Source organism: Pseudophryne corroboree, chromosome 6 (assembly GCF_028390025.1).
Source record: "Pseudophryne corroboree isolate aPseCor3 chromosome 6, aPseCor3.hap2, whole genome shotgun sequence".
Taxonomy (NCBI): Eukaryota; Metazoa; Chordata; class Amphibia; order Anura; family Myobatrachidae; genus Pseudophryne; species Pseudophryne corroboree.
The window spans coordinates 292,490,231-292,505,969 of record NC_086449.1 but is presented as its reverse complement, the minus strand read 5'-3'; the positions used below and the strand labels follow the sequence as shown (position 1 = coordinate 292,505,969).

At 45.9% G+C, this 15,739-nt stretch overlaps 1 protein-coding gene across 1 annotated transcript in view; it reads left to right on the top strand.

Annotated features, from left to right (window-relative positions):
- The window catches only part of PYGO1 (pygopus family PHD finger 1), a 45,802-nt gene extending 34,665 nt beyond the window's left edge, over positions 1-11,137 (top strand). The window contains exons 2-3 of the mRNA XM_063926135.1: positions 7,641-7,726; positions 8,647-11,137. Coding sequence (XP_063782205.1) covers positions 7,641-7,726; positions 8,647-9,720 — 1,160 coding nt within the window. The 3' untranslated portion in view covers positions 9,721-11,137. The remainder of the gene's footprint in view (positions 1-7,640; positions 7,727-8,646) is intronic.
- The last annotated feature ends 4,602 nt before the right edge of the window (positions 11,138-15,739 follow it).

Genomic DNA, 15,739 nt, shown 5'->3' with positions numbered 1-15,739 from the left:
AGATTCACACTGTTAGACAGTCACTATCGGTTCCAGGAACTGCCATTCGGTCTCTCTATGGCACCGAGGGTGTTCACCAAGGTGATGGCAGAGATGATGGTTCTCCTCCGCAGACGGGGAGTAAACATAATCCCATATCTGGACGATCTGCTGATAAAGGCATCGCCCAGGGAGAAGTTGTTGCAGTCCATTGCTCTCATTACTCATCTACTCAGGGAACATGGTTGGATCCTGAACCTTCCAAAGTCACATTTGGAGCCGACAAGGAGATTGTCTTTCCTGGGGATGGTCCACGACACGGAAGTGCAGAGGGTATTTCTACCGGTGGAGAAAGCGTTGGTGATACAAACAATGGTCCAGGATGTCCTGAAGCCAGTTCATCAGTGCATTCGCCTTCTGGGGAAGATGATTGCCGTCTACGAGGCTCTTAAGTACGGAAGATTTCATGCACGGTCCTTTCAACTGGATCTCCTAGACAAGTGGTCGGGATCTCACCTACACATGCACCAGAGGATACGTCTGCGCCGAAAGCAAGGATTTCGCTCCTCTGGTGGCTGCAAATGCCTCACCTTCTGGAGTGCCGCAAATTCGGGATTCACGGATGCAAGCCTCAGGGGCTGGGGCGCAGTCACTCAGGGGGAAACCTTCCAAGGAAGGTGGTCACGTCTGGAATCCATTCTTCCAATAAACATTCTGGAACTACGAGCCGTATACAACAGTCTCCTTCAAGCGGCGCACCTTCTGCGACATCAGGCCATTCGAGTACAGTTGCACAATGTAACGATGGTGGCCTACATAAACCGACAAGGAGGGACAAAGAGCAGAGCTGCTATATCAATGGTAACAAGAATCCTTCTCTGGGCAGAAAAGCACGCAGTGGCGTTGTCAGCAATATTCCTTCCAGGAGTGGACAACTGGGAAGCGGACTTCCTCAGCAGGCACGATCTCCATCCAGGAGAATGGGGCCTCCATCCGGAGGTGTTCACAGACGTGACCAGTCGCTAGGGCAGTGGTTCTCAAACTCGGTCCTCAGGACCCCACACAGTGCATGTTTTGCAGGTAACCCAGCAGGTGCACAGGTGTATTAATTACTCACTGACACATTTTAAAAGGTCCACAGGTGGAGCTAATTATGTCACTTGTGATTCTGTGAGGAGACCTGCAAAATATGCACCGTGTGGGGTCCTGAGGACCGAGTTTGAGAACCTGTGCGCTAGGGCATGCCTCAAATAGACATGATGGCCTCATGGCTCAACAAGAAACTTTGGATATACTGTTCCAGGTCGAGAGACCCACAAGCAGTGGCTGTGGATGCCCTGGTAACTCTGCGGGTGTTCAGGTCCGTGTATGTGTTCCCTCCACTTCCACTTATTCCAGGAATTCTAAAACTTCTAAAGAGAACAAGGGTTCAGGCAATTCTGATTGCTCTGGACTGGCCAAGGCGGATCTTCTGGATTTACTGATGGAGGATCCAAGGCCCCTTCCTCTTCGCGAGGATCTTCTGCAACAGGGGCCATTCGCTTATCAAGACTTACCGCGGCTACGTTTGACGGCATGGAGGTTGAACGCCAGATCTTAGCCCGCAAGGTTATTCCTACCCTGATACAGGCTAGGGAAGGAGTAACGTCTAAACATTATCATCGCATTTGGAAAAAATGTGTCTTGGTGTGAATCCAAGAAGTTTCTCCTCTCCCTGGAAACAGGTGTGGATATGGGCCTGCGGTTGGGATCCATTAAGGTCCAGATTTTAGCTTTATCCATTTTCTTCTAGAAACAATTGGCTACCCACCCTGAGGTTCAGACTTTTCTGAAAGGGGTTCTGCAAATCCAACCTCCCTTTGTGGCGCCGACGGCACCCTGGGATCTTAACGTGGTGTTGCATTTCCTGCAGTCTGATTGGTTTGAGCCTCTACAGGAGGCTGAGATCAAGTTTCCCACATGGAAGGTTGTCACTTTGTTGGCCTTAGCTTCTGCTCGACGGGTGTTGGAACTGGGGGCTTTGTCCTGTAAAAGCCCGTACTTAATCTTCCATGAAGATAGAGTTGAGCTCAGGACGTGTCAGCAGTTCCTTCCAAAGGTTGTCGGCTTTTCATATCAACCAACCTATTGTGGTGCCAGTAGCTACTGACTCCTCAAATGCAGCAAAGTCCTTGGATGTTGTAAGGGCTTTGAAAGTCTATGTGAAGTGGACTGCTCGTCACAGAAAATCGGACTCTGTTTGTCCTGGATGATCCCAAAAGACTTTGGTGTCCTGCTTCTAAGCAGACTATCTCTCTAGCTGGATCAGTTCACTATCCAGCATGCGTATTCTACGGCAGGATTGTCGTGTCCAACATCTTTTAAGGCCCACTCTACTCGTAAGGTGAGTTCTTCCTGGGCGGCTGCCCGAGGTGTCTCAGCTTTGCCGAGCGGCTACTTGGTCTGGGTTGAACACGTTTGCTAAGTTTTACAAGTTCGATACTTTCGCCTCTGAGGACATTAAGTTTGGTCAATTGGTTCTGCTGGAGCCTCCGCGCTCTCCCTCCCGTTCTGGGAGCTTTGGTACATCCCCATGGTACTAATGTGGACCCCAGCATCCTCTAGGACGTAAGAGAAAATAGGATTTTAATTACCTACTGGTAAATCCTTTTCTTGTAGTCCGTAGAGGATGCTGGGCGCCCGCCCAGCGCTTCGTGATACTGCAGTGGTTACTTAGTTCAGTACTGCTTAGTTCTCGGTTAAGTACTGTTTTGTTACTTGGTTAAGTAATCTTGTTCAGCCGTTGCTGAGTTTTCAAGCTGGTTAGCTTGGTTTGCCTTGCATGTGTGAGCTGGTGTGAATCTCTCCACTATCTGTGTAAAATCCTACTCTCTCGAAGTTGTCCGTCTCCTCGGGCACAGTTTCTATACAGAGTCTGGTACGAGGGGCATAGAGGGAGGAGCCAGCCCACACTCTCAAACTCTTAAAGTGCCAATGGCTCCTAGTGGACCCGTATATACCCCATGGTACTAATGTGGACCCCAGCATCCTCTACGGACAACGAGAAAAGGATTTACCGGTAGGTAATTTTAAAATCCTATTTTCTCCACTCTACTAAATACGCTGGTAACTAGACCTACGTTCCGGTACAGCCACATATTGTCCCTGCGGTCAATCCGCCATGGGCAGATCTCCTGTCCACTCAGTTACAGCAATTGAATCACTCGCTGAACAAACAAAAACCTAACCCTTGCCCGCTTAAGACCAAGGGGTCCTCTAAGCGGGCCATTACTTCCTCACAATCCACCCATGTTCCAGACACTTCGTCTGAAGATGGCGTGTATACTGACCCCTCAGATACTGATCCAGATGCTTCTGATGGGGAATCTGTTTCGCAGGTGGATGTTCCTGACCTATTGGAGGCTATCGTGGCTGATTCTTCAAATTGATGATGACCCAGAACCTGTTACCGCTAAGAAACCAGATAGATTTAAACGTCAGAAGGTTATTAAACAAGTTTTACCTCATTCTGACCACTTAGTTGACATACGTCAGGAATCCTGGGAAAATCCAGGAAAGAAATTCACACCTCACAAGAAGATGCTGGCTCGCTATCCCCTTGCTGCTTAGCTAAGTAGGAATTGGGGAAACACCAAGTGGCGCGGCTGGTGGTGTCTCCTGCTCTGTCTGTAAATACCGTCACCTCTCTGAAAGAACCAACGGATAAGCGTGTGGAGGGTTGCTTAAAATCTATTTACACCCTTGCAGGAGCTGTGCATTGGCCCACTATTGTAGCTACTTGGGCTGCAGAAGCTATTGAAGTGTGGGCTCATGCGGTGGAAGGTGAGCTGCCATCCAACTTTTCTGATAATGCTATACAATGTCTCTCTTATATTGTCACAGCATCTCATTACATTAAGGAGGCGGCCTTTGATGCTGGTATTCTGGCAGCCAAGGCTTCTACTACGTCCATTTTGGCTCGCCAGATTCTCTGGTTACAGTCCTGGTCTGTGGATCTGGACTCTAAGAAAACCCTGGAGGTGCTCCCTTTTAAGGGAGACATTCTTTTTGGTGAGGATCTCAACAAGATTGTGGCTGATTTGGCTTCTGCTAAGACGGCGTGTCTGCCTAGTACTGCTCCTTCGGTCCCAAAGGTTAAGAGTACTTCCTTTCGTTCCTTTCACCCTACAGGTAAAGCAAAGGGTCAGGCATACCTGAAACAAGCTTGCACTTCTTAAACCACTAAGCCCAAACCTAAACGTGCCTGGGCTGCCCATCAACCTGCTTCCAAATCTGACAAGCCTACTGCATGACGGGACGGGCAGAAATGGTTGAAGACCACTTCCGACGCCTGGATACGGTAAATCGTCACTCACGGATACGCCATATCCTTCAAGAATCTTCCCCCTCATCGATTTTTGCCCGACTGACATCCCTTCGGATCAGGTGAAGGCAAAAACTCTTCATTTGGTGGTACAATCCCTCCTGAACACAGGAGTGGTAGTACAGGTACCTCTGGCTCAGAGAGGCAAGGGGTACTATTCACCGCTGTTCCTAGTCCCAAAACCGAATGGTTCCTCCCGGCCCATTCTCAACCTCAAGTCCTTGAACAAATTTGTGAGAGTCTCCAAGTTTCGTATGGAAACTCTTCGCTCTGTTTGTTCTGGCCTTGGAACCTGGGGGCTATATGGTCTCCCTGGACATACAGGATGCTTACCTCCATATTCCAATTGCCATGTCGTATCAGCAGTACCTGCGGTTTGCTTTTGGCAACCTCCATTATCAATTTCGGGCTTTACCTTTTGGTTTGACCACGGCTCCGCGTCTTCACGAAGGTCATGGCGGTAATGACTGCTTTACTCCGCTGTCAGGGTGTCCGGATCCTACCGTATATGGACAACCTGCTGATATGGCAAATTCCCCAGAAATTCTCCTCCGTCATCTGGATCTGACAGTCCAGTTTCTGCAAGCCCACGGGTGGCTCATCAACTGGAAGAAATCTTCCCTGGTCCCTGCTCAGAGCATGGTGCACCTGGGGGCATTGTTGTACACTCACAACCAGCAGTTGTTCTTGTCTCAGGAGAAGGTCCTGGACCTTCAGGACAGAATTCGATGCTTCCTTTCTCGTCCGCGAGTGTCGATTCACTCAGCGATGCAAGTACTAGGCCTCATGGTGTCGGCTTTTGAAATGGTGGAGTACACTCCATTTCATTCCCGCCCTCTGCAGGGATTGATTCTTGCGAAGTGGGACAGCTTGCCTCATCGGATCAGGTCTCACATGATCTCATTGTCTTCGGGTGTTCGTCGGTCACTGGACTGGTGACTCCAGGACCAACGATTGAGCAGGTGTCGTCCCTTCTGGATCTCCAACTGGGTCCTTCTGACGACGGATGCCAGTCTGAGGGTTTGGAGCGCAGTGTTGGAGCAACACTCCCTTCAGGGTTGGTGGACCAAGGCGGAGTCTCTCCTCCCGTTAAACATTCTGGAATTGCGGGCGGTGTTCAATGCTCTGAACCTGGCCCATCATCTCACCACGGTGGCGTACATAAATCATCAAGGTGGCACTCGAAGCCGCATAGCAATGATGTAAGTATCAAAGATTCTTCAGTGGGCGGAACGCCATCTGCCAGCCATATCGGCAATGTTCATTCCGGGGATCCTACACTGGGAAGCGGACTTCCTCAGTCGTCAGGACGTACACGCCGGACAGTGGAGCCTCCATCCAGAAGTATTTCAACTCCTAGTGGACAAGTGGGGCCTTCCAGACGTAGACCTGATGGCGTCTTGACACAATCACAAGGTTCCGGTCTTCGGAGCAAGGACAAGGGATCCTCAAGCAGCGTTCGTGGATGCACTGGCAATTCCATGGATCTTTCGGCTGCCGTACCTGTTCCCTCCGGTGTTACTTCTGCCTAGAGTGATAAGGAAGTTAAAACAAGAAAGACTCCTGCTTCTGATCACCCCAGCATGGCCCAGACGGCATTGGTTCTCAGACCTACAGGTTCTCGCGTTAGAGCTTCCTCTTCTACTTCCGCAACGCCCAGACCTCCTCGTTCAGGGCCCTTGTGTATACCAGGATTTGGCCCGGCTGGCTTTGACGGCGTGGCTTTTGAAGCTTCAGTTCTGAGGGCCAAAGGATTTTCTGAGGCGGTCATTCAACCATGTTTAAGGGCCGGAAACCGGCTTTGCTCGGATTTATCATAGGGTCTGGAATTCTTACTTTGCTTGGTGCACAGCTAACAATCGTGACGCTTACAAGTTAAGTATGGCCAAACTTTTGGCCTTCCTGCAACAGGGCCTGGACTTGGGCCTTCGTCTGGCCTCCATCAGGGTTCATGTTTCTGCCTTCTCGGTTTGGTTTCAGAGAAAAATTGCAACTTTACCTGATGTTCATACATTCACTCAGGGTGTGTTACGGATTCAACCTCCCTATGTCCTGCTTGTGGCTCCTTGGGATTTGTCAGTGGTTCTGGAGGCCTTGCAAGAGTCTCCGTTTGAACCTCTTGAGTCTGCGGACTTTAAGTGGCTTACTCTTCAGGTTTTGTTTCTGCTGGCTATTGCCTCTGGTTTCAGATTTGGGTGCCTTATCCTGTCTGTCTCCCTTTCTGATTTTTCACCGTGACCGGGCGGTTCTTCGGACACGCCCTGGTTATCTACCTAAAGTGGTGTCTTCTTTCCACCTTAACCAAGAGATTGTGGTTACGGCCTTTATCTCTACTGATTTGTCATCCAAAGAGCGGTCTTTGGACGTGGTACAGGCTCTCCGTATCTATGTGAAGGGGACAGCTTCCATTCAGAAGTCTGATACTCTTTGTCCTTTTTTGATTTCACAAATGTGGCTGGCCTATGAATAAGCGGACCCTGGCCAGATGGATTAGAATGGTGATTGCACATGCTTTTGTACACGCTGGCCTTCCAGCTCCTGCTACCATCAAAGCCCATTCTACTCGGGCTGTTGGACCTTCTTGGGTGGCCCGCCGTGGTGCGACCCTTGAACAAATGTGCAAGGCGGCTACGTGGTCCTCAGTGAACACGTTCATAAGGTTCCATGCCTTCGGTACTTCCGCCTCCCAGGATTTTTCCTTTGCACGCCGGGTTCTTGTGCCCGCTACAGTGCGTCCCCCTCCCATGAGGAACTGCCTTAGGACATCCCCAATGTTATTCCCCGTGGAACCCAGTGTACCCTGCTGCAGAAAAGGAGATTTATGGGAAGAACTTACCGTTAAATCTTTCTGCGAGGTACACTGGGTTCCACAGGGCGCCCACACTGACGCACTTAGCTTCTTTGGGTTTGTATGGCATTAGCCGCTGACACCACCTCCTGTCGTGAGAATGTGGTGTACGTGGCTACTAATGGTTGTCGTCTCTTTTGCCTGAATACTGCATTGGACTGGTTAACGAAACTAAGCTCCTGTGCACGGAGGCGGGGTTATAGAGGAGGCGGCGCTGAGCATCTTGGGAACAGTCAAAGCTTTAGCCTGTTGGTGCCTCGGATCAAGATCCTACTCTACACCCCGATGTTATTCCCTGTGGAACCCAGTGTACCTCGCAGAAAGATTTAACAACGGCAAGTTCTTACCATACATCTAATTTTTCACTTAAATTAGCTGATTTTCAATTTTGGAAATGATTGAATTGTTTGCTTTTAAATGTCCTCATTATAACGGATGTTGGTTTTATAGGTGATTTAGGGGGATTGGAAGGATTATCCAGGCCAAGTTCCCAGCTGAGAGGTCCTGAGAAGAAGAAGCGCAAATCAAGTGTACAGGTAACCAATTCATAAAGTCACACATTACTAGATTTAGTTTTCTTCGTGATTAAGGATAGTGAACATTCCGTAGCATTACATTATTATTGGAAATTTTTTTTGTTGGTTTACTTGAAAAGGTTATGCCTTAATTTGAATAATTTTAGTGCGGGTCTTTTAGTTCTGATAAGAAGAAGATAATCTAAACAAGACTGCTTTCCTCAGCAGTGCATGTTGCAGCCAGCAAGAGTGACATCACTCACTTAGTGCCCTGGTATGCACCAGTGTTATGTCATGTTCTGTTGTGCTGGTTAGCAGTATTGATGATTAATTGCTGGGACAGGATCTGTATGATTTACCGGTGGGCGGGATGCCGTCCGTCGATATACCAACAGCGGCATCCCGGTCGCCAGTATGCCGGCAGCGCGGTTGAGCGCAAAGAGTCCACTTGTGGTTTTGTTCCCACTCTATGGGTGTTGTGGACACCCATGAGTGGGAGTAGTCCTGTAGCGCCGGTATTCCGGCTTCCGGCATTGCCAGCTGTCGGGATTCTGGCGTCTGTATCCTGACTGCCGGGATCCCAACTGCCAGCAAATTAAACGTATAGCGATGGGACGGGGTCTTTTGAATATATATTTTTTTTTAGAGATTACTTAGGAACCAATTCAATTACACACGTAAGGTGCCGGAATGGTTCCTGGAACGTGCAGAACGCAAATTCCTATGGAGGTGTGAATAGAATCTTCCTGTCGTAACTTGCCCAAAAACTGTCAACGCAACTTGCTGTCAAAAGCTTGTATGCTATTAAATCTGCCCCTTAATGTATCAGCTTGTAAACACCCAAATATTTTGTTAGTTTCAAATTACAGTGTATTGTGCTCTGGTGCCTTCCATCATTCTTTTTGTGACTTGTTGTTGGGTTTATTTTCATTTTCTTGTAGGGTTCTGCACTTCCTCCCCTCTCCGAATATGCTCCACCAATGAACACAAGTTCCAACCACCTCATAGCCTCCAACCCTTTTGATGATGACTATAGTGTGTCCTCCCTTTCAGGGTACACCTATTTTGGTAAACCCGGATATGCCAACATTGAAAGCTTTCATAACTTTAAGATGCCACCTAATACATCACCAAAAAGGTCTTCCCGAAATGGCGGCACTCAAAGTTTCCGAGATCAGCCACTGTCTTTTTCAAAAGACATAAAGGGAATGCAGTTAGGAAAAACATTCTCCTTTGATGTTACTATGCAGGACAAATTAAATTTTGAAAATGAGTCATTTTTTAGCAGTGGACTAGGTCACACGATCGTCATGCCTGGACAACATTTTAGACCTAACTACAATCAAGAAGTCTATCACATGACCAGTCTGAATTCTGGTCAAAGAAATGACTTTCAGGTTTCCTCTTATAGGCCTCAGGTTGGAAAAGTGAATTTTAATCATCAGCTGGAGAGCAACCATCCATTTCCACAGACACCACCTCCTTTTATGCATCCAACAATGTCCAACCCCAAACAAGATTTTATTTCTGTACATATTAAAAATTTCAGTCTGAACTCTGCTACTTCTGAAGACCAAACAAATTCAGATCATCTCACCTATTCTTCTGCAAATACAAAAAGTTGTAAAAAACAGTTGGTTGGCAAAAAAATTTCACAATCTGATACTGTAGACCTGACCATTTGTGGTACTAACGGAACACGGAGTAAGCCTTCTAGGTTGGCAAAAAGTGATGTAACGCCACGGGAGAAATGCAACAGATGGCTTCTCCAGTCTAGCTTTTGCAGTAATGTATCCACTGACACTTTGTACCCATGTGGCATTTGTTGCATTGAAGTTAATAATTTTGAGGATGCCATCATGTGTGAAGTTTCTTGTCAGAAGTGGTTCCATCGAACATGCACTGGGCTGACTGAGGTTGCCTATACACTACTGACTGCTGAAGCCTCTGCAATTTGGGGTTGTGATTCTTGTATGGCCAAGAAGGATGTTCAGTTGGTTCATACTCGAAAATAGATTAAGTAATGTGCCAGCAGCCTATTTTTTTTTTTTATTCATGGCAATGGTATTTTTATAGAAGAGTGCCTTTTTCATGTCTAATTGCCATGACTTGTGTATGATTATGACTGATTGCCATGACCTGTGTATATTCTATTGTAAACCGACCCAGATGAACCCCAACAGGTAAATTGCTTATTTTATACACAACATTGCAGTAGATGATTAAGCAGTTCTTTCTAGTCAGAGTTGAATATTTGTCTTACTGCTGTGGACAAAAATTGTGGCAGCAATTATTCAACTACTTTTATGGCTAAAGATAGCCAAAACTGAGCACATTATTTTAATTTATAGTGTGCATCGGTTTTTTTGTTTTGGTTTTTTTACTGATCCATCACCTTGCAATTTGGAGCACTGTTAATACAAGTGTGGAGAATTTAGAATATCTTAATTTGTCCATTCTGCCAGAAGCCCTGATCACTATATGCTGCTCTAATATATCTTGCACTATATAGAATTACACCTTTTTTTTTTTTTTTGTTACTGTTAATTCACTGAGGATGTTAAAGGGGAGCAAAAAAAATGAAACCTCAACAGATCTTATAAATTGCACAGTGGGAATTTTACAGAAGGATGGACTTGCATTTATGGGCATGTGTTATGTTTGCATGGGAGGTTATCATTGGAAAGTGGGTACATTTTAATCTCCGCACTTGCCACACAATCCCTTTGTAAATGTGAGTTCTAGATTTAACCATAAAATGGCTTGAATATTTATAAAATTAGCACTTTGAAGTACAGTTCTTTGGATTAATGGCTGTTTATTTTTGCTATGAATTATGGGTTTTTATATCTCTGCAAGGCCACAAATAGTTAATAAAAATAAGGATAATGTCCTGTGACAGCATAAGAGCTACTGAAGGATGGAAACTGTGAGGGTCAATATTCTTTATTGAATAGTGTCGGCAAAGTTGATGTCAAACAAATGGCCTGCACGCTTTGTCACTGCTGTGAAGCATCGAGGCATTTAAAAAAACAAAAAAAAAACTTTTTAGCACATCTGACTTGCTTCCAAAGTGTAATCTTTTGCCATCTTTTCAGGGCTATTTACGCCAGTGATAAACTCAAAACATTAAAAATTCGTATACAGACAATCGGTAAAGAGCCAGTGTGTTGGCATTTTTGGATCTTATTATGTTTGAATTACGATTAGAATAATCAATGGTTTTATTTAGAAATGTTATGTATTGTGATTTTATGATGTTAGGAGGGATTAATATATATATTTGTAATTCTGAAGCTTTTCCCTGACACTGCATAGATAAGTAATGGTCCTAATTGTTATAACAATGGGAGAGTCAATGAATACTCTGTACCTGAAGATCCAGTAATTTTATACTTCCAATAATTGGCATAATAAAAGAAAATAACCAAATTGTGTGCATTTATTTACATGTCAAATTTATTGTAGTACCAAAGATCACCAGTCTTAATATGGCCTGTTGAATAAGGAGGTGAGTTCTGTTAGTAAATACTGGTAACTTATAACCTAGCCACAACATATCTGGTTATTTTAAGGCTGTTTAACTGCGTTACTGTAGTCCGTCTTCAGCACTTGCTTTGTCCATGAATACCGTTTATTAGCCAATAAGCTTGTCAGAACGTTTGCTGCAGAAGATGCATGCTGATCTTGTAGAAGATAGTGATATGAGTTCTCCTTTGGCTGTTAGTGAGGGCAGGGCCACAGGTGACAGGAACAATAGAGGTAGAAGGAGGCCACACACTGACTCTTGGGTAGAGTTCTTTAATATTACAGTGCTGACGTTGGGCTTCTGGAAAATGATAGTGTTAAACATATGTACATGTATCTAATAAAGGACCATAATCAGCTTGGATCGCTATTGAGATAGAAATTGCGATTTTCTCAGTCCTGCTTCTGCTAAAAATCGCATGTGAAGAGCCGCCCAGAAAGGTTAAAGACACCCACCGATGCTATTGCAAAATTGAGTATGCATTGCAGAAATCGAGTACCATTGACAGTTGCTGTTAACCCAGGACTTCTCAGAATATTGAGAATGTAGTTGCACCGCGCCATGTTTTTATTTGCAATCCATTGCAACTGTCAGATGCACGCCCCAAAACTGGCCATGATCCGACCTGCGTTTTTCTAACCACTCCCCACCCATGCCATGTTAACACCCACAAACGGTCACTACCTGTCAATAAAATTTCAATCGCATTTTACTAAATTGCGAGTGCAATTTAGCGTTCACGCAATGTGTGCATGCGCAGTCTGCCGATAGTAGGCCAATTTTTTTATTTTTTTTATTTTGCAACTGAAGCTGAATAAGGCCCAAAGTCCATATATCCAATTTGTTCTTAGATTAGTGGATATCATTAATTCTGTGTTTTTACATCGTATTATTCTGCATCTCTGTACAGTTGGATAACTCTATACAGTCACATCCCCCACATGTACATAAACACAATATGGGCTTTTATTAGGTTGTGTCTTTTTTTTTTTTTTTTTTTTTTTTTTTTTTATAGTAAGACCCTATGTGTGTCCCACCATTATGGCTTAAGGTGCATACACACTAGGCGATGTGCTCTATGACCGACGTCACCTAGTGTTTTCCCACCCGGGTCGGGGACAGGCTGTACACACTGAGCGATATGACCGTTCACATCGCTCAGTGACGTCACGCAGTGGCCAGGCCTTCCAGGCAGCTCCTGGATGACAGTCCAGATTGAGCATGCATGCACAGTTGATAGCGTGGGGCCACGTATAGCTCGTCGCTGGCGGCATACACACTTGCCAAAAAAAATGAGCAGCGTCACTTATTTTCTCCGCAAGTGTGTATGCACCTTTACATGGCAACCACAGGAAACATGAGTAAACATGCACATACACATTTGTGTGTGTGTGTGTTTAGCATTGTCAACCTATGAGCCTTCATGTCAGTAATGTGCTTTAAAGGGAAGCATGGAGTCCCTAGGGAATGTTTTAAAAGTATATAGTTGACTCTAGAGCTTTACTGAAAGACGTTGAACTTACAGCTCTTCACAAACCCAGTACTGGAAGGGGAGTTTGGGACTATGAGCTCCTTGGAAATTCACCAGGGATTAATTTGATTTGTAATAGCAGCCATGCACATGTGATGAAATGTTCCATTAATGGTTATTTGCTGGGTTTCCCAAGCAACAACTCTCATGTAGTCAGTGGTATCTGTGACTGCGAGGACTCGCGGGAAGATAGATGGCGACTATGTAAGCTCCGTAGTCACTGATTCATTTGCTTCAGCAAATTTGGTATTTAGCGCAACCACATCCTGCGCTGAATTTTGTTATGCTCTTTGAAAATGTCAAGGTCAATGCAGAGTACAGTGTAAATGGGCTGTATGTCTGAATGAGCTGGTGCTTGTATCTGGTTAAACATTTTTTGTCTTTGGCATCCAAGTAGATTTCAAAATGATCAGATAAAGGGGTATTATCTAGATGAGGACGTTGGCTGGCACTGTAAACTAAAGTGCAATCGGCAAAAGAGAAGACTGCAAATGACCCTTTAGCCACTTAACTGACAATTTTTTCCTTCAAAACTGTTAACATTGTTTCTTAAAATGTATTTTTATTTAATAAAGTTTAAAAACATTATATTATGCACATCTGCAGAATGGATCTCATCAAAAACGGGGGGACAGGGTGAGACGGCACAGTCATATGAGATCTGACCATGCCAGTTAAGTGGTTAAACCTTACTGAATGGTGGCTCACAAGACTGGTGCTCTGCTTAATAATAAGATGCAAAAACAATATAAATTTATGAAACACGTCTGTAATTACAAAACCGTAGGCTATAAAATCAGGGGTTGCAATCCTTGACATCAGAAACATAAAAGGGATGTCAGGTATGCAATAGTCTAAAAGCAGCACAGTCTAAACGCATATGCCTACGAAGAGAGAGTATAAATGAATAAGATTATTATTCATTTTTTTTTAAAAGGAAGGATTAGCAACTTTTCTCTTACGTCCTAGAGGATGCTGGGGACTCCAAAAGGACCATGGGGTATAGACTGGATCCGCAGGAGACATGGGCACTTTAAGACTTTAAATGGGTGTGAACTGCTCCTCCCTCTATGCCCCTCCTCCAGACCTCAGTTAGATTCTGTGCTCAGAGAGACTGGACACTAACAGGGGAGCTCTCCTGAGTTTCTCAGTAAAAATACTTTTTTGTTAGGTTTTTTGTGTTCAGGGAGCACTGCTGGCAACAGGCTCCCTGCATCGTGGGACTGAGGGGAGAGAAGCAGACCTACTTCTGTGAGTTCAAAGGCTCTGCTTCTTAGGCTACTGGACACCATTAGCTCCAGAGGGTCCGATCACTTGGTGCGCCTAGCTGCTCGTTCCCGGAGCCGCGCTGTTACCCCCCCCCCCTCACAGAGCCAGAAGATAGAAGCCGGGTGAGTATTAAGAAGAAAAGAAGACTTCAGTGACGGCAGAAGACTTCAGTACGCAGCAGAAGACTTCAGTACGCAGCGGTCGCACTGCGCGCCATGCTCCCACACACACTTCAGGCGGCACTTGCAGGGGGGGCGCCCTGGGCAGCATGATTACTGAAGATTTTACAATAAACCTGGCAAAAATATATATGTTGGAAGTGCCTAGGCACCTGATATAGCCCCCGCCAGTATAAATATTTGAAATTTGAGCGGGACTACAGCACGCCGGTGAGGGGGCGTGGCTCAGCCCTCACAGCTTACCAGCGCCATTTTCTCTTCACAGGATGCAAAGACGCTGGCCCGGACCTCCACACTCCTGCACAAGTAACGGGGTGCAAAACGGGGGGGGGGGGCACAGTAATTTGGTGCAATTATACATTGATAATAGCGCAAGCAGGTCTGAGGCAGTGTGTATTTGCTCTCAGTACCGGGATAGGCGCTGGGGTGTGAGCTGGAAAACTCCCGGTCTGTGTCTCTAACAGCCTTTCCGTGGGTCTGTCCTCTATAGCCAGTGTGTTGGTGCGTGTCGGTACGTGTGTGTCGACATGACTGAGGCTGAGTGCTCCTCCCCGGAGGAGGTTACTGTGGGGGGCGGATAAGGCACTGGGAGTGACTGTCTGCACCGCCGACTGCTGATTGGGTGGATATGTTGAGTACATTGAATGCAAATGTGGCATTATTGACTAAAAGGCTGGATAAATCTGATTCTCAGACACAAACGTGGAGAAAATCCATGGAGGACGCCCTGTCTCAGGTTCAGACTCCCTTAGGGTCACAAAAGCGTTCATTTTACCCAGATGGCGGATACTGATACCGACACAGACTCTGATTCCAGTGTCGACTATAGTGAGGCCAGTTTAAATCCGAAACTGGTTAAGAGTATTCAGTACATGATTGTGGCAATTAGACGTTTTACATATTTCAGAAGTACCTACTGTTCCTGATACAAGGGTTTGTTTGTATAAGGGAAAAAAGCCTGAGGTGACGTTTCCCCCCTCTCATGAACTGAACACTCTTTGTGAAAAAGCTTGGGAATCTCCTGACAAAAGGTGGCAGATTCCCAAGAGAATTCTAATGGCATATCCTTTCCCCTCTGACGACAGGGAAAAGTGGGAGTCATCTCCCAATGTGGACAAGGCTCTATCACGACTGTCCAAGAAGGTGGCGCTTCCGTCTCCTGACACAGCTGCCCTAAAGGACCCTGCGGATCGTAAGCAGACTACCTTAAAATCCATTTATGTCACTACGGGTGCGCTGCTCAGACCTGCCGTGGCGTCGGCATGGGTGAGTAGTGCTATTGGTAAGTGGGCAGATAATTTGCCATCTGACATGGATACCCTGGATAGGGATAGCATTCTTTTGACTCTGTTATATGAGGGACGATGCGGCTTACCTAAAGGATGCGGCGAGGAATATTGGCCTCTTGGGATCAAGGGCCAATGCCATGGCAGTCTCGGCCAGGAGAGCGCTGTGGATTCATCAATGGAATGCTGACGCCGACTCTAAGAAAGCTATGGAGGCTCTCCCATATAAAGGTGGTGTCT